Below are 26,990 nucleotides of genomic sequence, written 5' to 3' on the forward strand. Positions count from 1 at the left end.
AGATATTGGGGATACCACAATGAATCAGACAGAAAAGACCTCTCTCTACCCTCACTGCACTCTCAATGGAGGGCGGAGTTCAGAGGAGTAAGGGCCCATGCCAATGCTGAGTGGGCAGACGTAGACCAGCAGAGGTCCTCAGAAGCACAAGGAAGGACGGTAACTCCGGTTGTGCTTTCTACTTATTCCACGGAGAAAGACTTGGGGCATCCTTTAAGCTCTTATTTCTCTTCCACTTCCTCCTCCCACCATTTTCGGCAGGCCTTAAAACAGGGATGCATTTCAAAAGGCTTTCCCAAGCCACATTCACAAAAAGAAGGTGCTCTCTTTGTCTTGAAGAGAAGACAGAACATCATCGGCTCAAGGGAAGACCTGAGGGGCTCCTCAAACCAGAGGCTTGACCTCACAACTAGAGTTCCAAGGTATAGTCGAGATCCCTACCACCACGTGAGGGGTGGGGTGTGAATATTTACAATCCTTGGCAACTCTGGCCTTCCATGTAGGTGTGGACCAAATTTCACTGGGACCGTAAGTCACTACTCAGATGGTTTCTTTGCCATACTCATGGCACCAGATCCCTGACACAGTCACTCCTCACCTTGTAAAATGAAGCAAACATACAACAAAGACAAGGAACATCTCATTTTGTCCCTTCTCTTTCATCATGCGGGAAAACTGGAACACCACTACCAAAGGGGGTACAGGGTTTGAAGATCTTTTATGCTTTCTCCTGGTCCCAGAAAAATAAATGTAAAGGTCAATAGGACTTTAGCCTTCACCTTAAATGCTTAAAAACATTACAATAGCTTAGAGACCTCCCTGGTGGCACAACAGGCTAGGACACAACACTGCAAGGTGGCCGCAGCCACTTCAGTGCAAGTTTGGTTCTGCACCCCGGAGGTGACCCACAGGGCATGGCAGACCTCTCCTGACCTGCCCACTGCTCCCCTCAGCAGTGGACTTCATCAGTTGGCCTATTCTGCTCCCCACTCTGTCTCTGGTGAATCCTCTCACTGCCCCTGCACCTCTAGCCTGTACCCTAGTTCTGATTTATAAATAAATCTTTAAAAATACAACATTACAATCACTCAAAAGCAAATTCATATTTCCTTTATTTTTCATATTTCATATTTTAATTACAAACCCATAATACTTACTGTAAATCACTCAAATGGTACAGAAACAAAGCATAAAATAAAAGCTCCCACTACCTTAACAGTTTGACACATATTCTTGGGGGAACCTTCATGTACACATACTAACATGATTTTAGCCAAATGTAGACACATACTAGTCATATATATTTGTATCTTTAAATCACTTGATATATATCGTGAACATATTGCCAATGTCAGAACACAATGAACTGCCTTTCTCTGACTCCTTTTTTGTGCTGTATGATTATATCATAACATAACTAATCTCTTACTAAGGAACAATGGAGATATTGCTAATAATTCTGCTAACAATGCTGCATCGTGATCTTTGCACATGTGGATGGATATCTATTTGGGTTCAGTGCCTAGATTTTAAAAAAGAGAACAAGAACTGGGGTACAGGCCAGAGATGCAGAGAGTGAGAGGATTCACCAGGAACAGAGTAGGGATCAGAACAGGTAGATGTATTGTAACACACTGATGAGGAGCGCAGGGGGGAGACAGGAGAGGTCTGCTCCACCATGTGGGTCACCCCCCAGGCCGGGGATCGAACTTGTGCTGCAGTAGCTGCCAATAGCTTCATGGTACTGGGCTTTAACCACTTGTACCACCAGGGAGGACCCAATTCCTAGATTTTGAGCAACCTGTATTTTTGAGCTAAAATGATGACATACAGTGAATAATTAAATCTGCTGTATTTTCACAGAGCACTTTACAAAGCAGTTTCATATCACTCAGGCCATTTGAGCTTCTGAAACACACTGAAAGTGGCTAGAACACACCTCATTATCTATTACTTAAAATTTCAGGAATTCATTAGGTATTGATCTGATTCAGCGAAATGTTCCCTTCCATGACATAATGTATCTGCCAGTAGGAAGGACATGCTTTGAAAACCATGTACAGCAGCAGAAAATCTAGTTTGGACTTTTGCAATGAAAAGACATCCTTGGAAAAGGACAATATTTTGTAGTAAAGTTCAGCAGAATACTTGATGGCATTTTTTTCTAAAATGGTAGCCTAACATTCAGCTTCCTTAACAGTTGGTGACTGACTGATTGCCCACCCTCAAACCCCAGCTGCCTTGGGGGGGGGGGCTGAGATGAAAGCCTGCAAGGTGACATTCTTCATCTGGTGGCTCTACTCAATCCTGGCCTCCCCTTTCATATGGTGCTGACTGACTAAACATCACCCCCCACAGCCCTCCCTGGTGGTACAAGGGGTTAAAGCACAGCACTGCAGCCACTACAGCACAAGTGTGATTCCCCAGCCAGAGGGTGACCCACATGGGGGCAGACCTCTCCTGACGTACCTGCTGCTCCCCTCAGCAGTGGACTTCATCCATCTGCTTGTGCTGCTCCCCACTCTGTCTCTGGTGAATCCTCTCACCCCATACCTGTGGCCTGCATCCCAGTTGCATAAATAAATACATCTTTAAAATAAACAAGTAAGTATCACCCCCCCAATGATGACACGACCAAGCCCACCTTGCCTTTCTTTCCCGCTACTGCTGCCTGACTTGGAGACGCTGCTCCCAGATAAGGAGGTCAGGTTCATTATCAATCTTCTGAACTGCACTTCAGGAATTTGTCCCTAGAGCCTTTTCCTTGGCCTGCCTTCTCCTGAAGCTTGCCGGCTACTTTTCTGCCTGCTCCTACAAAACAAACATCTTCCTGAAGCTTATTATCCTCACTGAAATGCTGTGAGGACATCTGCCCACTGGGCGGTTTGACCCTGTGCTCCCTCTTCCAAATCACTTATAAATATTAGGTCAAATCAGTCCGGTGGCCGATCCAGTGTGCCCCAGTGCACTGTTCTGCCCACTGGGAAAAGTGCCCCGTTAGCAATACTTGTCTTTCCCCTTGCTTGCTGTTTTCTTTTCTATCCTTTCTTTGTTGTTGTTTCTTATCTCCAAGCCACGGAGATCAGGACTAAGAGAGCCAAGGAGCCAGGCCTACACACTGTTTCCCAGCCTCATGGCCACTCAGTTTTTAGAAACAGCTTTGCGTTTAAAAGCTTGCCCAACTTTCTGAAAGTTGAAATAGCATCCACTCTTCTTCTCTATCCATGGGCTATTTAAATCCTCAAAGGATTCTAGTAAATTAAGCATGGTTTCTGGTTACAGAAGTGTTGGGAAGAGTTGGCTTGTGGCTTAGACCTAAAACTTGTCTTTGTTTTATTTACTCTGCAAAGCAGTAACCAAAAAGACTGGCCCAATTGGCTCCTATAGCTGCTAAAATTTAGTGATGCTATTTTAAAACTGTTTTTTTTAAAGATGGTATGTATGTATATGTTGCATCGCTGTTCATTTTTGTACAGTGTCTGCTTTCTCCTCTCAGGTGTTGTCCCCAGAGAATTTCCACCGCCCAGGCACCCACGAAACACTGCAGTAGTTTCTTGTGCTCTTCCCCCTCCTGTTAAAGCTGTGCTCTTCCCCTGCCCCTTACAGGGTCTCAATGCCTCTCCCCAACCCCAGTATTGCAAACAGTCCTTAAGAATGCAGCACATGGGCTCTCCCCCGTGGCGCAGCGGGTTGAAGCGCCACATCATGAAGCTGTCCGAAGCCACTGCAGCACGAGTTGGATCCCGGCCAGGGAGCTGACCCACAGGGCACAGCAGACCTCTCCTGACCCACTTGCTGCTCCCCTCAGCGTGTATTTCAGTTAGTCTGCCTGTTCTGCTCCCCACTCTGTCTCTGGTGAATCCTCCCACCACACCTCTGGCCTGTTCCCCAGTTCTGTAAGCATAAATAAATAAATCTTTAAAAGGAAAAAAAAAAAAGAATGCAGCACAATGCCATTTGTCATAAAAGCACAACTGCGTGCGGACCTTTTTCATCTCCTTTGTAAGTGTTCAAATCACTGTGACATTTCACATAGAGACATAAGAGAAAGCCAGTAGAGGTGGATAAGGCAGAGGAACAGCAGGGAGATATGTTTTACTTCCTTTTTCCTATCTACATCATTTGCCTTTTAATCTTCATAATTCTTCAATCTTTAATGAGTGAAACTTTGTAGTTATTTTTTTCCTCCAAACAAAAGGAAAGGAAAAAAAAAAAGAAAAAGCAGGACTAACTGATACGCCTCTCTCGGGATGCCCAGAATAGCCTCCTAGTTAGTAAGCACGCGGCTGGTATTAGCGCTACTTAAAGGTGGGTTTGGTTTCTGGTGGCAGAACTCATGTGGGGGCCAACAAAGAATTTCCACAGCCCTCAGACAGGCGCAGCCGGGCATAGCCGTACTGTGAGAGTGAACACAGACAAAATGCTACCCACTCTTCAGTGAGGCCATGCCAGCCTGCCTATCTCCAAGGGACAGTGTGTTCCTGGGCGGGCATCTGAATGCTCATGATTATGAATGTCCTCTGTCACAACCAGACCAAAACGTGGTTCAAGTTCTCTACCACCTTCCCAGTAGATGCCTGCAGGGTCCTCTCCTGACGGAAATGGATTCATTCTGACCTGTGCCCAGGCATTTACCATGCTTTGGGCACTGCCCTCAAATGCCTGTGCTCCTTTTACTGTCCAGCCCATAGGGCTGCTCTCTGAGGGCAGAGGGTGTTTGGTTCTCTTTTGTGAAAGCCGAAGCACCTTGTGGCCCTCAGAATAATACCAGCTGTCAGTCCCGGCAGCTTTCTCTTTTCCAAGCACTGAGGAAAAAGTAAACATGCATTTAATCTCATGTAATCCTCCCAACAATCTTGTGAGCTAGGCGTGATTATCATCAAAGAAGTAAAACCTTCACAACTGAAAATTGAAAACCTTTTCAACATTTTGCAGATGAGGAGAGTGAGGCACAGGGAAGTTAAGTCACTTGCTCGTGATCATAGTGCTGGTCAATACCAAAGTTAGAATTTGAATCTGCTAAGTCTGCCTCTAGATACTATTGTTCTTAACTGCTAGGCTGCTGCTCTTGCTTCCTTAGATATAATCCATGCTGGCCAGACATTTGACATTTCCTTACTACACCTCTCCACTGAGTGAGATGACGCACAGGCTACTTGGAATGGTCTGCAAGGTTGGCAATGGTACCCAGGACAACAGAGCTTCCCCTATTCAGTAGATTCCTGGACTTATCCTTTAAAGGCCTTGGGGAGAGCCCTGTTCATGGAGTTTTCAGTGAGATATTTGCACACTTGGGAGTTCAGGTTTTGAAGTTAGAGACATAACTGATCCACCACCTGCTAGCCCACTGGGCCTCTAGACAAACTCAAAAGATGCGGTGACATCTTTAAGGATGCCTGGAAAGTCAGGAGAATACTGTCTTTGATGCCTCACTGCCCTCGTCACCTTGGCCCTGGCAAGGCGACTTACTTACGTGACCTACCTCTGGGCATTTACAGACATGTGTGCTCTAGCTTCAAGCCCAGAAGGAGCAGGTTAGGGAGTGCCTGTAGCTCTGTATGAATTCTTTCATCCAGTACTTACTGCCACTTGCTCCTTCTAAACCAGAGTGTACCTGGTTCATGACAGGATTTGGATGAGAATGAGATCTTGTGGGCAGAAATCTCCTTTCCCACAGATTTCCCAGTGTGTCCAGAATGGGGACACTGTTGGCCAGGGGGGGAGTTTAACCATGGCTTATCGACTTAGTAACACTCACCTCTAATTAGTTTAATTGTCCTCGCTCCAGAATATGACTTCTTTCCTAAAGCTTTGACATGGTTCTGGCAACGAGTGCTGGCCATTGGGGAAGGAAAATCAGCCACTGAGAGCTCTCACTTCACCAGTGAATTTTTCACAAGTGTCCATGTTACATGAGCAATTAGAAGTGTCACCTGCTATGAGTGAAACCATCGGCATTTTTCTTTTTCTTTCTGGCTTATTTCACTAAGCACGATCCCTTCCAGCTCCTTCCATGTGGTACAGGGGTAAACTGGTAGTGGGAAGTCCACGGGGATTACAAACAAGATGAAAAAATGTACAAAATGAAGAATGATGTAAAACATATATAGAGAGAAAAGGAAGTGTTACCTGTAAGCATTACAGAGGGTGTCTCCCCCACCAAACTGCAGGTTGGTATCTATTTAGCATGCACGCACACACAATTGCTGGCCACAAGAAAGACCAATTTGGGAAGTTAAAGGGGGATGTGCTTCTGCGTGGGCAGACTAGCCAGAGGTGGGGAGGGGAGGGGAGGGGAAACCTGTGTGAAATCCATGAAGAGAACAGGAGCCTGACTGAAGCAGGATATCTGGGCACGCTTGTCCTAGGACAGGGGAAGCAAAGAGCATTGGTAGACGGCAACCGGCAACAGGAGGAATATGGGCCATCTTTTCCTCCTGTTTCTGTATTGGCTGCGGCAGCAAAGGAATAGTGGAAGGAAATGCAGGAATTCCAACATAGGCCATTTGAAATGACAACACACTAAAGAGCATCTTGTCCAGTCCACTCACTGTGTAGATGAAGAAACTGAGCCAGAGAGGGATTTTTCCAACAGCACAACTGTCACTATCTCAATTGTTACTCATTGTTGTTACTAACAATTGTGTTGCTACTATCAAATTTCCACTTTTAGAAGAAATCCTTTTCTTTTAAGCTGCCTTAAAATACATGTTGCTGATTTCAAACATCATGGAAATTTAGGACAGGGAAGCTTCCAGAAAACTTACTTTCCTTCATCCCTTGGGCATTAGAATGGTGGCAAGTGTTTAAGAGCAAGTTTTAGAAAGATGAATTCTCCCACTACCCCCAAAATGTGGTTTCAGAAAAGTTTAATTCCTGCCCTGTAACAGATGCCTGCAAATACGTTAGCAATGTCACATACTCAGAGCGCCATCTTATGGAAAAACTGCAGTACTGCATGTAGCCCCTAATCCCAGCTGAGAGATTAATCCAACTGTTTCCTTGGAAAGTGCTCTGGTGGTCATAATCACTGCGGGAAGATGGGATAATTTAAAGTGCATAAATAGCTTTCAAAACAAACTAGAACTCCAGATAGAAAACACATCTTATTAAGAGAACTGAAAAATTGTTTTTTCTATCTAAAGTGCCATCTTACTTATCATAAATGAACAGAAAAATAAAGCAAAGTGCAGACAGCAGAGTTTGGAAATCTGCTTCATGAGATTAGCAGCATTCTGCTTCTTCATTTATGCACATAGTCAATGAAAAATGTTTTCCGTAACGATCGAACCCCAGTGCCACTTCAGAGAAAACTTCAGCCAGGAGAGAGCTAGAGGCAAATAAATCCAACATATTCCGTCCGAGAAGGGCCTGTGTAGTCTTTGAGAAATTACAAAGAACCTTCAACTGAAAGGAAGCAAAAGCTAGAGGAGAACCCAACGATATAGAAGCCCACTTCTAGCTTGCTGAGTGTATCATGATTGGAAAAGTGAATGACTGCTTTAGAATTTTGTTTTTCACTAGTTTCAAACTTCACTGTGAGGAGGGACAAAAAGATTGGTCTTGGAATATATTCAAGACGTCACTTAAATGTAGAGAAGCAAAGAATATTTTCCAGATGGCAAGGAAAGCCTGAGAAGTTGCTATTGGCAGCCCTAGGGAGAAGAGTCTGTGGCTGTAACAGGCCCCCACTCCAGCCCTCTCCCTCTCCTTCCAGAGAAGAGAAGATCGAGACACCCCACCTGAGTTGGAATCTAATTCTGCAGAAGAGTCTGGAGGTAGGGGAGGGAAGAGTAAATAAGGAAGCAAAAGGGATTCGCTGTGAGAACTGCGGGAGAGCAAAAGCCCAGACATGGGAATGCCGGTGAGAACAGTCTCCTGGGCTTTGGGCCTGGCACCAGCCTGCAGTCAGGCTATCAGGCCTGGGCAGAGCAGGCAAGCAATAGGCTCTATGAGGAGGATATCCTAATAAGGAGAGGACTCTGACCCCAGTTTTACTCTTAAGAATATAAAGTGATTGAAAAAGTGAGTAATTGGGGAGAAGGGGTGTGGCGGAGCAGTGTCTGGTGGTGATTCACTACACATCACCCCAAAATCACTGACTGAAGTCCTAGCCCAGAGAACCAGCCACAGAGCCGAAGATGTTTTTGTCCCACTGCAGTTACCCTGAAAGGAAATGGCCTTTCCCCGTTTTAAAGTTTAGTGTGACTTTAACTCTCAAAGTACCAGAGTCAGGCCCCAGAGTGGATGTTTCACCTGGGCCCTCCCAAGAATGAGCCCCACCTACCGCACTAGCTAGCGTCACCTGGGAAACCCACCTATGCCTCAAGGGGTGTCATCACTCAGGTGGGGGGTCACTGCTACTTAGACCAGCCAGACACGCGAGTTCCCACTGCCCCAGCACCACACCTTCCATCCATCCACATTGGCCAATCCCTGGGATCCGCATGGTGTCACTCCAGCCACACCTGTTAGCAGTATCATTTTGCATCACTGACCCTTAATGTATTAACTTTGGCCTGCTACTGAGTCTAATACCATGAGGTTTCACTGTTGTGAAAACAAATGATGGTTTCAAATCTGATGGTAAAATACCCAGGTTTTCAGTGTTTGGGGCTCGGAGAAAGGGTTTGCTTTTTTTCTGCCAGCAGCCATTCCCACCAGAATGCAAATGCTGCTCAGACTCCCCTCTAAGCATCTGCGAACACAGCCCTATGCTCAAGCACAGATCCCTGGTATAGGACGCCCCGAGCTATTCAATGTTCTGGTCCATGATCTCCAGTTGGAATTCAAAGGCCAGGTCTTGGTTTTGGTGTGGGGAGATCAGGTGCTCAGATGGTGAAATATTAAACAACTAGCAACTGAGGCAATGTCCCTGCAAACGTGCCAGTGTACTACGGCACCAGACGTCTGCAGACACGCTGACCTGCAGCGGAGTGCTTGGTAGTATTTGACATGGCTGAAGGGGAGAAGCCACTACTGAGAATCAGGTGACCCAATACTAGACTCACTGAAAAGCATGGAAAGGTCTTGTCTGCAGAAAGTGGAACTACTACTTCTGCTGTCTTCTCTAAAATCATTCCAGATTCCAAGCGATAGCCAGAGCCCAGCAGAAGCAGAAGGAAGCACACTCAGCCAGTCGCTCTGGGACAAGACGGCAGCAATGCTGGGCATGGGCAGTCCCTGGACCTCAGGAGAGAACCAACTGCCACCCGTGTCTACGGGGCAGAAGAGCCCTGCCCTCGGGAGGCCCAAGCCTGGCACCGTCGTTCTCCAAGCTGCTGACAGTGACAGGGAGGGCAGGGTGAACTCAGGTGTAACCGCCCTGGCCCGCTGGCCCAGCAGATGCGGGTGCCCTGCCTCCTCCGCCCCACACCCGCACCCGCTCCCTGCCACAGCAAGCGTGCTGTTATGTGAGGTGCTGAGCAAACATGACTCTCCTGACTCTCCCAATGTGCATGGGAGTCCAGGTCAACTTTACGAAGCCCAGTATAAGGGATGGTAAAGCACTCGATAGCGTATCAAGTGCTACATAATTTCTTACTGAAAGCTCCCAGAAATGCACGCAAGGACATCTAGGTCAAAAATTCCCCCAGCTCTGTGGCTGGAGGGACTCGGAGAGTGAAACTGTCTCCCTGCTCTGGTTTTCTCAGCCACTTTGTACTCTGCTCCTCCAGCCCTTGGCCTTCTCTAGACGTGTCTCTCTCCGCTGAAACATCTCTGTTGGAGCAACAGCCACTGAATTCCATTTCTTTTACATGGAAGCTCATTGGGGGAGACATTTTCCTTAAGATTTAATTATGTCAACTTCACCCCCAACTCTCCAATATCAGAAACCGAGAACCAGGCTGACAACACGGCAACCAACTGACCTGCCTGCTCCCCTGTCACCCCAAAGATGCCAGGAAGAGTTGAATGAAGAGCTCCCTGCTGACCACTGAGAATGGTTATACCCCCGGACTCCTCCTGAATCACTTCCACTTCATCTGTTTGGGAAGCCATCAGGGAAAGAACTGGAAATTCAGTCATCAAAGCAGCTTTCTGGCATCCCTCTTCCTTTCAAACCCCCTCCCCCTCAAATGTCCTTGTCATAGATCTCACTGTCTCGTAGAGCTAGAAAGAACACTAGAGGCCATTTGGTCCAACTCCTTCATTTTATAAAGAAAAGAAAGTCTGAAGGGCAGAGACCTGCCCAAGGTCATGTGACCAGCTCATCACAGGCCAGGACTCCAGCAGGGCACAGCTGAGGCGCCAGGTCTCAAGTGTGCGGGCTGTAAAGATCGTGGGGACACAGGGCAAGGGCTTCACTAGAGCCACGTGGGGGTGAGCGCATGCCTCAGAGACAGGGGAAAGTCATCAACTCTTCCAGAGCACGTCAGCGTGCAGCATGGAGAGGATGGATGTGCCAGCAGAGGGGCCTGGTACTGCTACTCCCGTGGGCTGGACTGGGGAGAGACTGAGGGAAGGAGAGCATTTGGCAGCATGGTCTAGGGAAAGGTGGGATAGAACAGCCATGCTGGTCCGGATTGGGAAGGAAGCACGCTTAGGTCGGGATTTCCATGAAGAGCTGGGGGAAGGTAGGAGGGCTGTGAGCCCATGACGGACAGACAGAGGCAGGCACGTGACAGGCAGGGTAGAGTAGTGCAGAGGGTGCAGCCATGGCTCAAGTTTGGATCCCATCTCCCTTACTGACGAGTGGGTATGTGACATAACCTCAGCCATAAAACTGGGGCAAAAACAATGTCCACCTCAAAGGCCTTTGTAAGGACCAACTTCATTGGTGCATGATAATGCCCAGCACAGTGCTGGCACACAGAGGACACTGTAAAGATGGAAATGTCCCTGACTGGGCTCATTAATCACCTCAGTGCTTCTGTCCTGCTTTCTTATATGTCCTCATATCCTTAGATGGGACTTGCAGGGAGGAGGAAAGGGAGACAGATGAAAACGCTTCAGGGAGGGGAAGGTTAGAGGAGTTAAAAAGTGAAGGCAGAAAACTGAACAGAGTCGGGGAGCTGCAGTCCTCCTCGCTCTCCCTCATCCTTCCAATGCCAGTCCCACCATTGTACCCTTTCCCCTTATTTCAGAGGGGTTCTCTGGGACTCAGGACTTGGGGTGTCCAAACTGGCAAGTCTTTAGCTAAATGGAATAAATTGGCAACACAAGGCTGAGAGGGGGCTTGTTAATGACCAGGGCACAGGGCACTGCTGGCAGCTAGACGCTGGCCACCTGAAGCCATGGATAGAGCTTGCATGGGACTCAGCTCCTGTCTTGGAAGGGAAGACAAAACTTTCCAAATGAAATGGCTTTCACCAGCAGGATTTTAGTCAACTTGAGGATGATGGACTTAAGCAGGTAATTCACCACGATGGCTTCATTACCAATGAATGTTGTTATTTTTTGCTCTGATCCTCTTTCTCCAAGTTCTATTCCCAACCCTGTTATTATATGTGTCGAAAGTAATAAAAATGCATTTATTTTAAAGTGGTTTGCTACTCAGACTTTTCATCAATGTAAATGGGTATTACTGATCACTTAAAATATTTCCTTATCCTGAGCCAATTGTTTCATTCAGTACCGTGGACTGATTTGCTCCTAAATAGAATTGTATCCTATTTTAAATGGAAAATTGAATTATGGGTGGATTTACTTAAGGAAAACAATGAAAAAGGAATATGTTTGGAGCGAGGCATAGGGAGAGGCAGATTCAGGAAGCCGCTGAAGTGTCCGTGTTTGGAAAGAGGCCAGTAGCGCCACACTCTTTAGCCTACACAGGGAGCCATTTCTTTAGAATGTCCTTCCAGAACGGGCCTTGTCTTCCACTCTGACACCTACTAATGCATTTTCTTGTGAGCTGATGTTTGTTGAAGGTGGTGTGGGGAGACCGCTCAGTGCATTCCATGTAATGAAATGACCCTATGAACAGGAGGAACTGGCCTAAGTATTAGTAGGGCCCGATCTGCTTAAAGTAATAATCGATCCAGTTTTCAACTGGGGATTGAAGGCATCAGTGTCAAACCACGGAAACGTCTCCTTCTGTTGCTTCAGATACAGAAGTCAACAAGCCCAGCCTTGAGTAAATGTGGCAACCCTATTAAGCTGTCAGTCTGTGAGATAAAGTGGGGTTTTCTCACTCAATTCTGAAGGTAGAGCTTCTGTATATGTGACACCATAATCTGAAGGGATAAATGTCACTGCACTGCTATTGAATAGGTTCTGAAAAACAGCTGTCATGAAAGACTATTTTTGAGATAAATCTATGATGAAAAATATCCCAGTCTAAGCCTTTGGAGGGATTATTACATGGGAGTACTTCTCAAATTTGTCTTGCCTTACCAGGATTTAAAAAAAGTCATTAGCTGCCATAAATATTCATGTTACACCAAATTAAGTAACTGTCTATGGAAATCTATTTTTCAATCAAAGCTTCTCCATGACCAACCCTGACTTACCTCAAGTAAGGTAGACTATGTTAAGTGTCTTACTAGCAAACAGCACTATAATTTGATACTTTCATTCTGCAGCATACACTCAGGCTAACGAAGTGGTCCCCTAAATTGGAAAGAAGAAAAGATCACATTTCTGCCTCCAGGAAAGCTAAAGGAAAAATGCCAGCTGAAAAATGTCTGTCTCCAAGAACTGTGGAGACAGATGGTGATAAGACAAATACTGAAGGTCTATTTGTTCCTCTCTGCCTCCTACCAGTCTTTCCCAAACAGAGCTTCCTGTGGGATAAGATGCCAAGAGAAGAAAGAACAGGGATGTTGAAGACTGTACTATCAGACAGGGATGCTGAAGACTGCACTCTCAGTGCCTAACTTTCAACTGATTGCATTCATCAGAGATCCTATGTAGATACACGTCAGATAATGCAGCTGACGTGAATTGATGATGATTTTCTTCAGTCAGCTATTTTCTTTTAATTCAGACATCTCTCCTGACAAGTCTCATTCCCTTTCAGGATCCTTTATTTCCATAATGGTTCTTGACAAAAGTGAAATATTTTCCAAGGAATACAAACCCAACATATAAAGATAACAAAGTTACAATTTATTTGATGCTATGAGGTGGTAAATGTTACTTAGGACTAAATTCAATGAAAAACTCTACAAAGAGAATGTAACTATTGATGAGACACGAAGGAAAATGCTAATCTTTACAAACGGTACAGATGAGGGCATCCACATCTTCAGGCTACAGAACTCCATGTTACTAAATGTATACGACTAGTTTCCAAAATATCTGGTTTCACACTATTCCCTAATCCCATCATTGTACCAGGTCAGTAATTTCAGTCTAGGTTAATTATAACCTGGGGTTACTAACCAAAAAGGGTCACTTCCGGGGATGCACTACCCTTATTCTTCTCCATATAAAATTCCCTCCTCCCCTCCCGCCTCTCTCCTTCTTCGTCCCCCCTTCCTTTTATCCCTTCTTTCCCTGGGTAGTATATATCAATCATCAAAGAAATTTTGGAAAAAATAGATGTTTCAGTAATGTAAGTTGGAGTTTAGAATAATAACATTTCTCCAATATTTATTTCAGAATATTGTTCAATACCCTAAGGTATGTAAAGCTAGTAAATGAAACGAAAACCTTTTATCTGACAGAATTCTTGTAATGGTGCAAAAGTACATTTGGCCAAGTTTTGGACTTACTCAAATTTAGCAGCCTTTGGATTCCACCATTTCATAGAAGAGGGTAAGAGGGTTTTATTGGTTCCTAAACAGCATCATTCACAAAAGTATACTGGACATGAAATAGTTTCTATGAACCACATTCAATCACCAAAAGTAAATTTTGGCAGTTGTGAATAACAGAGATAGGTCTTGATGGAATCATGCTGAACAGAAACAGAGGGAGAAAGACATATACTCTATGATTTGATTCCTATGGAAGCTAAAGAAACAAAGTAACTGAACAAAGTAAAAATAAACTCTTCGATTCTGACATCAGAATGGTGGTTGCCACAGGAGAGCAGAATAGGGTTGTGGGCAAAACTGGTAAAGGGGGGGATCAACTGGATGGTGGTGGGTAGAAACTAGATTTTCAGGGGGATTGTGAGGTAATATATACAGATGATGAAGTACATTAAGTGTGCACCTTAAGTGCGTCCACTAAGGTGTTATAAACCAAAGTTGCCTCAATTTTAAAAAATGCAGTGGTTCCGAAAACATTTCCAGGAGGGGCCCGGTGGCCTAGGGTAGGGGCACTACCCTAGTGCATTGCTGGAGCGTGTGATGAAGTGACATACACCTGAGGAGGTGTGACCCTCTTTCCCTAAATCAGACAGTGTTGTGTTGTGAGCATATGTTTCTTCAATAATGAAAAAACAAAGTCTACAACCTGAGGGCTGTCAGTCCTAGACGAGATACAGCGGGCCTCGGCGCTCTCGAGCAAGCTTTTTCTAGTGGAATTAGTGGAGGCAGAGAGAAGAAACAACTAACCCTGAGACGGATGCAAGGGCTGCCATATTTAATATTCCAAAAACATTACCTCTCCACGAGTTCTTGTCCATTCCAACAAAGGGTGTCGTTCTCGGCCACAGGGCTGTGGCTGCAGACGTAGCCAGGCAGCGCGCTATAGAAGCTGAGGAAAGATTTCAACTTCTGAATTAGCTCCCTGAAAGAAAAACAAAACATCTGTGGATAAACCCAGTATGCGAAAAGTTTAATTTCCTTATCAGCATGACAGAATGGCTCTACCAAACTGATTAGGGCAATAAATGAGTTTTAAAGACATTCTTGGTGACAAGGCCAGAATTTACGCTAAAAAAAAATCAATAAAATAATATTGGGGAAAAAAAAAAAAAACCTGCCCGCCATAGTAGATGCTGTTCCTATCAGGATGAGTTAATTCCAACATCCATTTTCAAGTATGTTCTGCTTCCATTTTTGGTTCTGAATGCCGGTATGCACATTCTCAAGGGTGCTGATTGCAAGGCACACGGGAGCGCTACATATCTTTTGGTTTCTGGGTGTAATTGAGTGCATTGATTGTAATTTACAATGCTATTACCCTAGAGATACAGGCTCTGGCTAACAGCTGCATATCAGAATTGTAGGGCGTGCAGAGCAGGGAGAGTTTTATGAAATTCTCCTGACAATATAGTCAGAGAAACTCCTGTCTGCTAGAAAAGAAAGGTTTCTTTGTTCTTTTTCTGTGTATAGTAGTTCCTTTGGGGGAGGGAAGCAAGAGTGAAGGGGTCCTAGTAAACTTTTACTTATTTGCCTTGATTATTATGTTATATATGATGTTTATGTGTGAGAGAGTATATTATGTATGCAAACAAGTATAGACACATACACATAAATACCCACCCTATTATCTTGTTAAAAATGAACATGAACACAAAAAATAAGGCCCTATAGACTGGAAAGAAGTGGATATGCTTAAAAAGAAATATTAAAACCTCTATGTAATTGATGTTCAGTGGCAAACATACAAAAATAAATGTCTTTGTTTTCTAAGGCAATGTTCCTGGTAGAAAGGGAGTTAAAGGAGTTTTTGTATCCTAGTCCATCTTAAGTCTCTACTAAGTTTCTGGAGACTGTGGCCAGGGAATTCACTGGCAGTGGAGTAGTTATTCAATACTGTCTCCAGGCTAAGAATGGACTGACTTGATATATAGGCCTCTGGAGGAGCCACAGGCCTGAATCTCATCTGCAGATTGGTGGGAGTCCTAAGCATAGAAATGCCTTCTGGGGGTTGTTCTCAGATCTGGACAAAGAGGGAAGACTGGTGGAAGTTATTTTCTTGTATTTAATGTTATTTTCCATTTCATTACCATAAAACTATTTATTACAGCTAATGACTTAAAAGAGAGAGAGCTTATGACACTCAACATATCTTCATAAAGGCTCAGGTCACAGCAAATACAGAGCAACTCAAGAAAGGTTAGTGGGACATGCATCACTCCTGGTACCCCAGCAAGTCAGATCCTGCTGCGCTCTACCCCCACCCCATCCCCAGCCTACTCCTAGCAGCTCGGTCCCTTCCCTCTCTCAAGTGAAGTGAATCAGTTCAGGCTCTGAAAATAAAAGTCAACATTAGACTTGCTCACAGAAGAAAAAGATGGGTTCAATTAACACTAATAGGAGAGATACTCTGTTTTACAAGGTAATAATACAGTTCCCATGAGGGAAAAGACTAAAGGCTGAGGCTGAGGAACTCCCCTCACCCCACAATGAAATGGAGCACAGCCATTAGTCTATGGGAAATGATGGCCCTCTCGTTAATGAAAGAATTTCCCTTAGGCCTCTACCTACCTCCAAACTGTCTCTCTGCTACCATAGCACATGACAAGAAAAATTGACCTCACACCAAAGGCTTCTAATCTTACTTCTCTAGAAGTTAAAAAACAAAACAAAAACCTACCAGCACTCAAAACTCCTCCCAGCGTCTCAACCCTTACAGATTTCTTGGCTGATCATTAAAAATCATCAAAAAGCTGGAGAAGATTCAAAGAAGGTCTGACTAAATGTGAAGGGGGTGAGGCATTGTGATAAATATAACACCTCCCACTTTAGAACAGAAGAGTATTACTTGGTGGGGTCCAGATGAAAGCCTACGACAACCAGAAGGGATGTGAGTAACATGAACACAGTCTGGGTCATCACATTCTAGAACTCAGAGGAATCTCTTTGAAACTTGAACACAATAAGATGGGAAAGTCAAACGCCAGCCTACTTTCTAGAGTCCTCATTACCTCCACAGGAGAAATAGGCTGGACCTAGGAAGAATATGTGTTCACCTTTCTGAACTTGGAACACTGCTCCGTTTAGCAGCCCCTTGCACCCTGCTACGAACAGTAGCTATGACAACTGAGTTCGCAGTGGCACCAATGTGAGGTTCAAGAATGTCAGTTACTTCCTGGCTTACTTAACAGGGAGCCTTTAGGCAAGATCTAACTTTCTCAGAGGCTTAGTTTCCTCATCTGTAAAATGTTGTGATGATTAAATGAGACGAAGCATGTAAAACACATACTACAACATGTGTAAACCTTTAAAGAAATTTTTCTAAGTTGAGAAATCCTATCATAAAAGACCATATATTTTGTCTCCATTTATGTGGAATGTTCAGAACAAGTCTTCAGAGACAGAAAGTAGGTGAGTGGTTCTTAGGGCTAGGGAAGTGAGGACTGGGGGCTGATAGCTCTTGGCTGTGTGGTTTTGTTTTATGGTTTCACCACTTTCATGATCAAAGTGTTCTAAGAATGACCATGGAGGTAGCTGCACAACCCTCTGAATACAGGAGAGCAGCTGAATGATACATACCTTAGATGGAGGAATTGTATGGTACCTGGATTCTATCTCAATACAGTTATTTTTGAGAGATATTTTTGAGAGATAACACCAAGGGACATACTGGAGGAGAACAGTGTCTCAGGAAAGCTTATCTCCTAGGGGAGGGCCATTCCTTGGAACAACAAAAGGGGACAACCAGGAGATCTGGAAAAGAGCCAAATTCGATGGCCACTGAGAGATTTGTAAGAGCTACAGCTTCAAAATTTGCCGAGCAGTAAAAAGTGACTCAAACTATTTCTTTCTTCACCTTTGAAAATGAAAACTGTTGTTTTTCATTGTCACTGAAAAACAAATGATATGCTCACTATGGAGAGTTTAGATAATAACAATTTTTAAAAAGTGGATAGAGGGGGAAAAAAAAAAAACCTACCAGCCAGGAACAATCCCTGCCAATTTTTGGAAAAAAATTCCTTCTAGACTTTTCTCTCCAGTAAGGTTGCATGGCTCTTTCTCTAAAACTGCTAATTCTTGATATGCTTGTTCACTGAGCACTTTTTTGTTTTCTGTCCATATTATTCTTAGAACCCACCTAGAAACCCAGTGGATTTGATTAGGAAAGAACTTCAGAATCCTTAAATACAATGCTTTAGTGCAGGTCCTTCCTTCACGAAAAACCTACTAAAGACTGTGGGGGAAGAAACTGTGGTCTCCAAGAGGAAGAACTTTGCTTCTTAAAAACAAATCCACATATACTATTTGGCAAGGTAGATGAAAAGACGGTCTTTTGAAACTGTTGGAGAATTAATGAGCTTTTCAAAGGACAGCAACAAGAGGTGATCATGTCCTGTGACACCACAGCCCCGCAGCCAGAGGTGCGTGACAGGCCATCTCCCTTCCACAGAGTTCCCTGGGCCTGTTTCTCTCCTCCTTTGTCTCTTCTCATCACTCCTTCCTCAGCTTGTTCTGGCATGGGAATTAAGTGCATTTTGTTTTTATCTTTCCTTAAAACTTTCCTATCCTCTGGCCTACAAAGTTAACAGGCAGGGGGGTGTATATTTCTATTTCTCTCGTCCACGAAATACGCCTGAAGCTAAAGTAAGTGGCGCACTAATTACCCAGTATAACCCAGTCCACATTTCTTTTCTTGGTACTACTAGCCCATGACAGACTACAAAAGAATCTCCACCCATGAACGAAGGCAGTCTGCTCAACTGAATTGTCTCTAGAAAAACAGAACAAACAGTTTTGACAATTAGTTGCCCCAAGGGAAAACCAATTGGATTGAAAGGCAAGTCCTTTGCTTACAATTCCCCCATTATTCTAATACATATGTTCCAGATACACCATTTAATCGGTAAACAGTAGCACCTACCCTCTCACTTAGGACAAGCCCAACACGGCTTACAGTTGTCTGCTCAGGGAAGAAAGACATTCTCTGGAAAGGTTTCCATTGAACGTTAGACGGGGAGCTAAAGGGTAGGGCTCCCTGGCATGCATGAGCCATGTTGCCCTGGCTGTTGCCCTGACTGCACGTGATTTTCCCCAGAGGGGAATCTCCCATCATCCAAGAGAAGCTTTCCCTTCCTTGGGTTGTGGGGGAGGGGACTCCCTTGGCTTTCTTGCAATGATTCGCTTGGGTGGGCATCCAAGCTATACTAATTGGAAGCCACTGCAAGTAAACAACAGCCTTTCATCCTCAACTGCAGATCGTGGACTTTTCTCCTTTAGCATTAAGGACCCTTTCTCTTTTTCCGGAATATAAAGTAATATGAGCTCATTATTTTTTAAAGTAATTGAAAACACACACACACACACACACACACACACACAACACATAAACTAAAATTGATGAAGGACTGTGCTTAATTCTGCTGCAGAGAATTATAGTTCAAACCCAAACTATAATTTGCTACCAGTCCAGGGACTAACCCATACTTTTTCTCCTAAAGTGTTGCCTAGAACACCTCCTCTCCCTTCCTCCAGCTGTTTAATTTCTATTATTCTTTCAAGGCTTCACTCAAAAATTACCTTTTCCAAGATGTCCTTCTTGTCTCACAAAAAAAAAAAAAAAAACTATTACTTTCTCCGCTTGTGATGCTGCGCCCTTTTGTACGGGGCTCTGTCTCGCCACTCACCCCCCAAGTATGAAAAACATGTATCTGTGTGCTGTCTCCTTAACTGGACTCGGAGTTCCTCCTATTCATTACAGCCTAATCCTTACATAATGCTTAGCACATAGTTGGTGTTGACAAATGCTGAAAGAAGCAGAGTCCTATTTAGGCTGGAATGACTTGTACCAGACCCGAACTCATTGATGTACTCAGGACATACTTTGTTGTTTTGTTCAGAGAGTGGAAGGCACTAGAGAGCTTACAAAGCTACCTTGAGGAGCCAGAGCAGCAGCCTGAGGGGGAGTGGGAGGAAGCATTGATTTTGGACCAGAAAGCTGAGATCAGCTTTTGTTCTCTTCTTTCTAGGTCATTTACCAGTGTCGCCTAATCCATTGCCCTTTCAGACCAAGAGAGAGAAGGGGAGGAGGGGAAGGCAGGCTGGGGAAGGCGGGACTAGACAGCTGCCACTTTCTAAGGTTGGAAGGGAACGTGTGGCTTTCCGGAAGCTCGGTATGTGGATGTAGGATGGATTCTTCAAGCATAGATTAGGGAGTTGGAAAAAGGAAAGATACTGCTCGTGAGTTCTCTGGAACTTTCCAGGGGTTGGCAAGTGACAAGAGAAAGGGAAGTGGTGAAAGAGACTTTCAAGAGGGTAAAGTAGGGAGAGGCTGACGTCTGAAATGTGCTGAGAATATTAGAGCTGGGAAGGACTGTGGAGACCTCATCCTGTCTATTCTGGTTGCATTACTTATGCGTCTTGCCATACCCTCACTCTTTTAAATCTGATGACAAACATTTTTAATATTTATGCCTGAAAGGAACACTGGTTCCACACTCAGGCCACCAGTTGACTATCAGATAGCCTTTAAATTGAACTGAGCTGTTTCTAAGATTAGTTGTCTGTTGCAAACTACCCAGTTGGGGGCAGACAAAACAAACAGATGATTCCTGAATGCTACCAAAGGAATCTCACATCTCTTTGTGTGTTGTTATTTTAATAAGGCAAAGGGATTTTCAACTCATAATCAGATTCAGACAGCTTCTTCCAACCTCTGCAGACTGAATACTACAAGAAGGTTCCTTTCTGACAGTATTTTTGTTAACCACAGAGGATGGGGTGTAGGCATGGGTGTGAAGGGAGCTGGAGGAACGTACACTTTTCTGGGCAGTGTGGAATACTGTGCACAACACAGAGAAATTTGAAGGTGCTGACAAATGAACCCCTGAGTAACACCAGATTGTGGGGGGGCAGTGCAGTTAGCAAAATCTCATCTTAATCCCTGGTTCTCCCATTTCCTTGCACAGCAGGCACTGCTTGAGGTAGTGAATGAAACTGGACACTCTCCTGTTGTCTCCTTTTCTTATTCTGCCAGAAAACTAATGAAAAATGACTCCATATCAGACTTCAGGGATTCCTGGGGCAGAAGAGATGAGGAACACCCTGGGGTGGGATCATGTTGCAGACACTCAAAGGAACCTGACCTGATGGCCACTTCCTCAAGTCTGCAGCTTGACATTGTTCTTAACATCCTTCCTTGTCCTTGGGGGTTGGCAACTAGTTCAAAAATGAATCTAAACAAAATGTCAAATCTGGGTGCCCAGTCAAGAATCCACCTATTATGCCCTTCTTTCCCCGAAGGAATGAGCACTCAGAGAGCCCTCCTGGGCAGGTGAAAGGGGACAGGTGCCAGTGTCCAAGAGAGATGCCATGGCTGCAGGGCTTGATAAAGCTACTCACTCATAAATGTGTCTAGGGTGACAGCACAATCTCAGAATAGGCATGGGCCCGTGTGCCTACTTTGGGGAAGATCTGCACGTGACCACGTTACAAGTTCAAACGGTGCCTCTATGCGAAACCTCCGCTGTAGCTCTCTGAGTGGGGTTTCTCTACTCCCCAGCAGGTAGTCGCCCTGAGGTGGGTACTTGTAAGACCCTTCTGCAATTATTTGTATTTGTCTCTTTCATTAGATTGATTTGGAGAGCAGAGAAGGTGTCTTGCCTCTCAGGGACCATAATAGATATTGCCTTAATTTATGCAGGGTTGAGCAGAGTCTCCCTCATTATGTCTGTGTGTCTGTCTGTCTTTCTCCCCTACCTACTTCCTACCTATCTTTCTGTCCAGTCCAATATGCACACTAGAGCTCAATTACTGAGGCCAACTCCTCAGGTAATTTCATCAAAGAGTGATAGCAAAGAGGTCAAGGACTGTCAGAGGCTAACGAAGAGCAAGAGAAGTGGCCAAATTTTGTCATCCAGGAAAGACAAAACCGTCCCTAAAGGCCCCCTGTTCTATAGGGAAAAGGTTCTCAAGTATTTTGGTGTCAGAACTTCTCTGCTGGTTTTTAAAGGATTTGTTCACAAATCCTTTGGCATACTCTCCCTTTAGAGTTGGTGTGGGGCCCTCCCTGGTGGCGCGGTGGGTTAAAGCACAGCACTAAGAAGCTCTCCGCAGCCACTGCCGCACGATTTCCATCCCTGGCCAAGAAATAACCCACAGGGCACAGCAGACTTCTCCTGTCTCCCCACTGCTGCCCTCAGCAGTGTATTTCAATAGATCTGCCTGGTGTTCCCTACTCTGTCTATGGTGAATCGTCTCATCCCCCACAACTCTGGCCTGTACCCCATTTCTTGTATGCATAAATAAATAAATCTTTTAAAAAAAAAGTGGTGGTGCACAATTTTTCTCCCTGTGACTGTGAACAATAACTGGTGACTTGTTTCTAACAAATCGGATAGCTTAGAATTGATAGAATGTCACTTCCAAGGCTAAGCCATAAAAGACATGGCATTTTTTCCCTTCTTTCTTCCATAGGTGACTTATTCTTGGGAAGGCAGCTGCCATGACATGAGAGTGCTTTTGAGGTCATGGGGTGAGGAGCTGAGGCCTCCCTCTAACAAGCAGCACTAACTTGCTATCTGTGGTAAGTGGGCCACTGAGGAAGTGGACCCTCCAGCCTCAGTCTACACACCAGATGAACTCAGTCCCAGGCCACATCTTGACTGTAATTTGTACTGAAAGATTTATTTATGCATACAAGAGCTGGGGTGTCGGCCAGAGGTATAGGGTGGGGGCGAAGATTCGCCAGAGACAGAGTGGGGAGCACAACAGGTGGATGTACTAAAATACACTGCTGAGGGGAGCAGCAGGTGGGATAAGAGAGGTCTGCTGCGCCATGTGGGCCAGCTCCCTGGCTGGGGATCGAACACATTCTGCAGTGGCTGCAGATAGCTTCATAGGGCTGAGACTTAACTCCTTGTGCCACCAGGGAGGCACTGATTACAATTTCTCTTGAGACTGAAAGTCACACAGCTAAGTTGCTCCCAAATTCCTGACAGATACTGAGATAATAAATCTTTGTTGCTTTAAATTACTATGTTTTGAGGGTAATTTGCTAGATAGCAGCAGATAACTAACACAAGATATTGTTAGTATTAAAAAGTATTGAGGACCTTTAGAAGAGCTTTTTTTTATTTGTCTATTGATATTTTCTGCTTGAGAAGTCAGTAAAAATTAAAAGAAGAAAATTCAAATGTATTTACTATTAATTTTAAACTAATAATGATGAGCTATTAAATGTTAACATCACATTTTTATGGAAAAAAACAGTGATTAAAGTGGTATTGATTTCACATTTTTGCAAAATATCTTTACTGCCTGGCTTAATGGGAGATAGCTAAAGGCTCCTGTGGGCTTCTGTATTTAATCTTTTGCAATATGTTGTTTTGGTTGAAGTATGTGGACAGAAGTCAGATTCACTCAGATATGTAGTTAGCAAAAGGAAAATCTCACGGATCCATTGCAAAGATATCTGGGACTCTCAGTGTCCTTGAATAACATTTTAAAATTGCTGTCATAGGTTGGAAGTCAACAACAAAAAAGAAAATGGAACTTCTTTGGGGACTAAATGGCTTCTTTGGGGACTGTCTCCCAAGATGCCTCACTCCTCCTCTTTCTCTAAGCAGTGCCAGATCTGACTAAGAATTACCATTTCAAAATCCTCTGCAGTAAGTTGCTACGAACAAAACCATTTAGCCCAAATACGAGCTATTATTTACTTCATCTCTTAATTTTCCATCTATAGGTCAATCTCTCCCTAGCCTCTCAAAGTCAACAGGAAGTAGAATTCAAGTCTAACATTCTTGAGGCAGCCCTCTTGGGGAGGACAGTTCTAGATTAAGTTGGGCTTCCCACCCAATGCTGAACTTTTATTTATATGCATGAAGCTAACATAGGGCAAGGAGGAATCTGGGTGGGAAAAGGAGGAACTAAGAGAATAAGAAACAAAGTTAGCTTAGTTCCTTGACTGCTATCTGAAGAAATAGGAATAGAATTCTTTATTTTATCGTTTTCAATGAATGTTTAGTGTTTAATGTGTGTACACATGAGTGTTTCTTGAGTTTCTCTCTGCTGAACTCAGCTTTGACTCATTGATAATAATGGGAAAAGTCATCAGCTGACCTAAGGAATTGTGAAACAAAGTCATAAGCAGAGATGATTTTGTTCAATCAATAAAGATCCTGATTGGAAAAGTCTATTCATTCTCAGGTGCTATACAAAATATGTACATATGGCAAATTTACACTGAAATATGACATGGAGATAGTAAAATACATAATTTTTGTTAACATGTACAGATGATAGAATGTTATTAACCAAACACTCTACTTAGAAGAACTAAATAACATGTATTTAAGCTTCACTCCAATGATTTTCGACCTTAAGACACAATTGTTAATTGCATGCTGAAATAGAGGGGGAAAAAAAACTCTCACCTTCGTCGGCTGGATAAGGTTTCTTCATGTTCTACATGAGCAACTTTTAATACCTTCTTGTCAATAAACAGATCTTCAGGATAATAAGCAGATCTATATTGGCGTTGTTGAGAATGGGCACATAACTTGCCAATCTAAAAAAAAGAAATGCAATATAATTTCATAATACTTGTAAAATATGATAATAATAGAAACAAATTCTGAAATGCACTTCAATTTCTTCCCCAATTTATTTTTTACAGAGCAGAACAAATGTATTATTGGAGCCAAAAGTCAGGTGATATGCTTTTTTTTCTAAGATTTATGTATTGATGCATACAGAACTGGGGTACAGACCAGAGATGTGGGGGCAGAGAGAGAATTTCCCAGAGACAGAGTGGGGAGAAGAACAGGCAGATTGAGGAAGTACACTGCTGAGGGGAGCAGCGGGCAGGTAGGAGAGGTCTGCCGTGCCATGTGGGTCAGCTCCCCAGCCAGGGATCGAACTCATGAAGTAGCTGTGGCTAGCTTCTCAGTGCTGTATTTTTAATCCACTGCACCACCAGGGAGAGGCGGCCCTCGGAGAACAGCCTATCCAGAGATTTCTTTGATGAAAAATGCTTTTCTTTTCCTAGTGAAGTGCACATTTGCGAGCACTTTCTACACAGGAGCTATGCTACTGATCTCTTTCAATGGCACTTGGGCTTTATTCATATGAGAAGTTCACAAATGGGATTCGAAAGAGAAGGCACGGGAGAGGTGGGTGTGTCTGAGACACACACAGTAGTGTTGTAACAGAAGAAGGGCTCCTGAGCATAGCGCACTCCCAACCTGTATGAGCACTTTGTTACTTGAACCAGGCTGGGGTGTTCTGAAAAAATGTCAGTGTAGTCTCTTGCCTAGCTTTCCTAGAAGTGCCCGAGGAAATAAGGCCCATCAGCCAGTCCATTGCCAGGGCCACCAACTCTGAATCACATTATCTGTGAAAAACCTCACAGTATGAAGAACATAGGTGCAAAAGATATGCCTTCTTTTCTCCACTTCTTACCTTCTTCATTCCTGGACTCTTTTCCTCCATTCCTCTCTTCCCTCCCTCCCCCATCCACTCATTCAATCAATCAAAAATATTTATTGGAGACCCCTCACCCTTTAACAGCTTAGTACTATACTCATAGAGCAATGATTAAGAAAAAAAGAATGATATTGGTTTTCTTACTAAATTCAATTCTAAATGGCTTATTTGACTAAATTATTTGTAGGTTTACTACTCTTTTTACATTCAAACAAAAGTCTAAATGAACTTCCCTATAAAAAAAGAATGAATAGGAACATATTTACACGTCTCCCTTGAGCAAGACACTATTCCAAATATTATTATCCCCTTTTATCCTTGAGGAACTTGAAACTCAGGAGGTTAAGTGATTTGCCTAAGGCAGTCACTGTCTGACTTTAAGCCCATTTGTCTGATTTCAAAGCTTATGCAATATCACCTCCCACGGATGCTTGATTTCTACATGACTACATTTTTTTGGGGAAAAAGAATTCCCAGACATTAAAAACATGGCCAATGTGAATCTATAGATTCTACACTCAATGAAAAATGTTAGAAATATCTTGTGAGAAATATCTTCTGTATATCCACAGAATTCAGACTGGATTCTGAACACTGTTAGGCACTCAGTCAAAGTGAACTAGTTGAAACAAATTGAAGGAATCTCCTAGTATTAGATCTGGCTGGCTGTGCTACCAATAGGCCACTGGTTTCCTGTGATAATTCCAGCTTCTGGATTTCTCCAGATGGGCCCACTAGCATTTGCTCAGTTATTTATCATGTTAGAAAGGCATAGTGGCTTATAGTTTTTATAGCTTTGGACAGCTGTCCTTATGCAAAGAAATGTGTGAATTTAGAGAAAATCTAGAATCGGCAATAGCTTCTCCTCTATTACCAAAGGCAACATCTATAGTCTGATATACATACTAGCTAGTCTCATTTTATGCTCATGGGAATGAAACAAAAGTTGCAGACACTTTAAAATATTGCCCTGGCATTGGCATGTGTAATCCTGATTTTTTTTTCAGACATGTTTATGTAATTCTACTTGATGTGGGGCTAATATTAACTTCAAATGAAGAATTGGCCTTCTCTGAATATTCCCCAAAGGCCAGCAGTCTGGTAGGGCCCGAGCTTCTGGCTGGAGTGGGGACCCTGAGGTTCTAACCACTTCTAAGCATATATTGCAGATACAAATATTTGAGGGCAGAACGTACATCATAAATTTATGTCCTTAGACACATATGTGTTTAGACACATATGTGTTTACTTTGTTAATCTGAAGGTGAAGTTTCATAGGGCAAAACTTGACTTTCATTCCATTGTTCTGGGCTCACATATTAATGCCTGAGCCTGTGTGACCAGGATCAAAGTATTCTTAGTCACTGCACTGAGGAGCACAGGACACATTCTCTTGATCAATACCTGTCCCAAATCCAACGCTGAAATCAAAATCTTTCACACATCCTTCACAGTAACTTGTCTACTTGCAACCCACAGCTGCGAAATCTCCCTTCCATTCAAAGGCTGCCCTTTGTATCAGTGAATGCTAATTGGGCCACAGCAAGACTTGAGAGTTTTTAACCCCTCCCAACCTACTGGAAAGGGGTGCAGCTGAGGCAAAAGTGGGAAGGTTAAGAACAAATGAGAATGTAGCCAGTCGGCAGACTGACCTTTCTTCCCAAGCCACCCAATGCGGCATTACCAAGCAGACTTCCCAAGGCTCTGTGTGGGGTAAGGGGTGAACAATGGTGCCCTGCCGACACCCCCACCCCCCATCTGAAATCTGCCACATCTTATCAGACAGGCTGTATTTTCTTCCACAAATCT

The 26,990-nt window shown here is 43.8% G+C and overlaps 1 protein-coding gene across 1 annotated transcript in view; it reads right to left on the reverse strand.

The window, feature by feature from the left end:
* GPC3 (glypican 3) overlaps window positions 1-26,990 on the reverse strand; it is a 354,530-nt gene that overhangs the window by 98,783 nt on the left and 228,757 nt on the right. Inside the window, exons 4-5 of the mRNA XM_004685819.1 lie at window positions 24,131-24,264; window positions 14,497-14,622 (exon numbers count right to left, since the gene is read on the reverse strand). Of these exons, the coding sequence (XP_004685876.1) occupies window positions 14,497-14,622; window positions 24,131-24,264 (260 nt within the window). The remainder of the gene's footprint in view (window positions 1-14,496; window positions 14,623-24,130; window positions 24,265-26,990) is intronic.

This window comes from Condylura cristata, unplaced genomic scaffold (assembly GCF_000260355.1).
Source record: "Condylura cristata isolate star-nosed mole 26May11 unplaced genomic scaffold, ConCri1.0 scaffold00019, whole genome shotgun sequence".
In the NCBI taxonomy this organism is placed as follows: domain Eukaryota; kingdom Metazoa; phylum Chordata; class Mammalia; order Eulipotyphla; family Talpidae; genus Condylura; species Condylura cristata.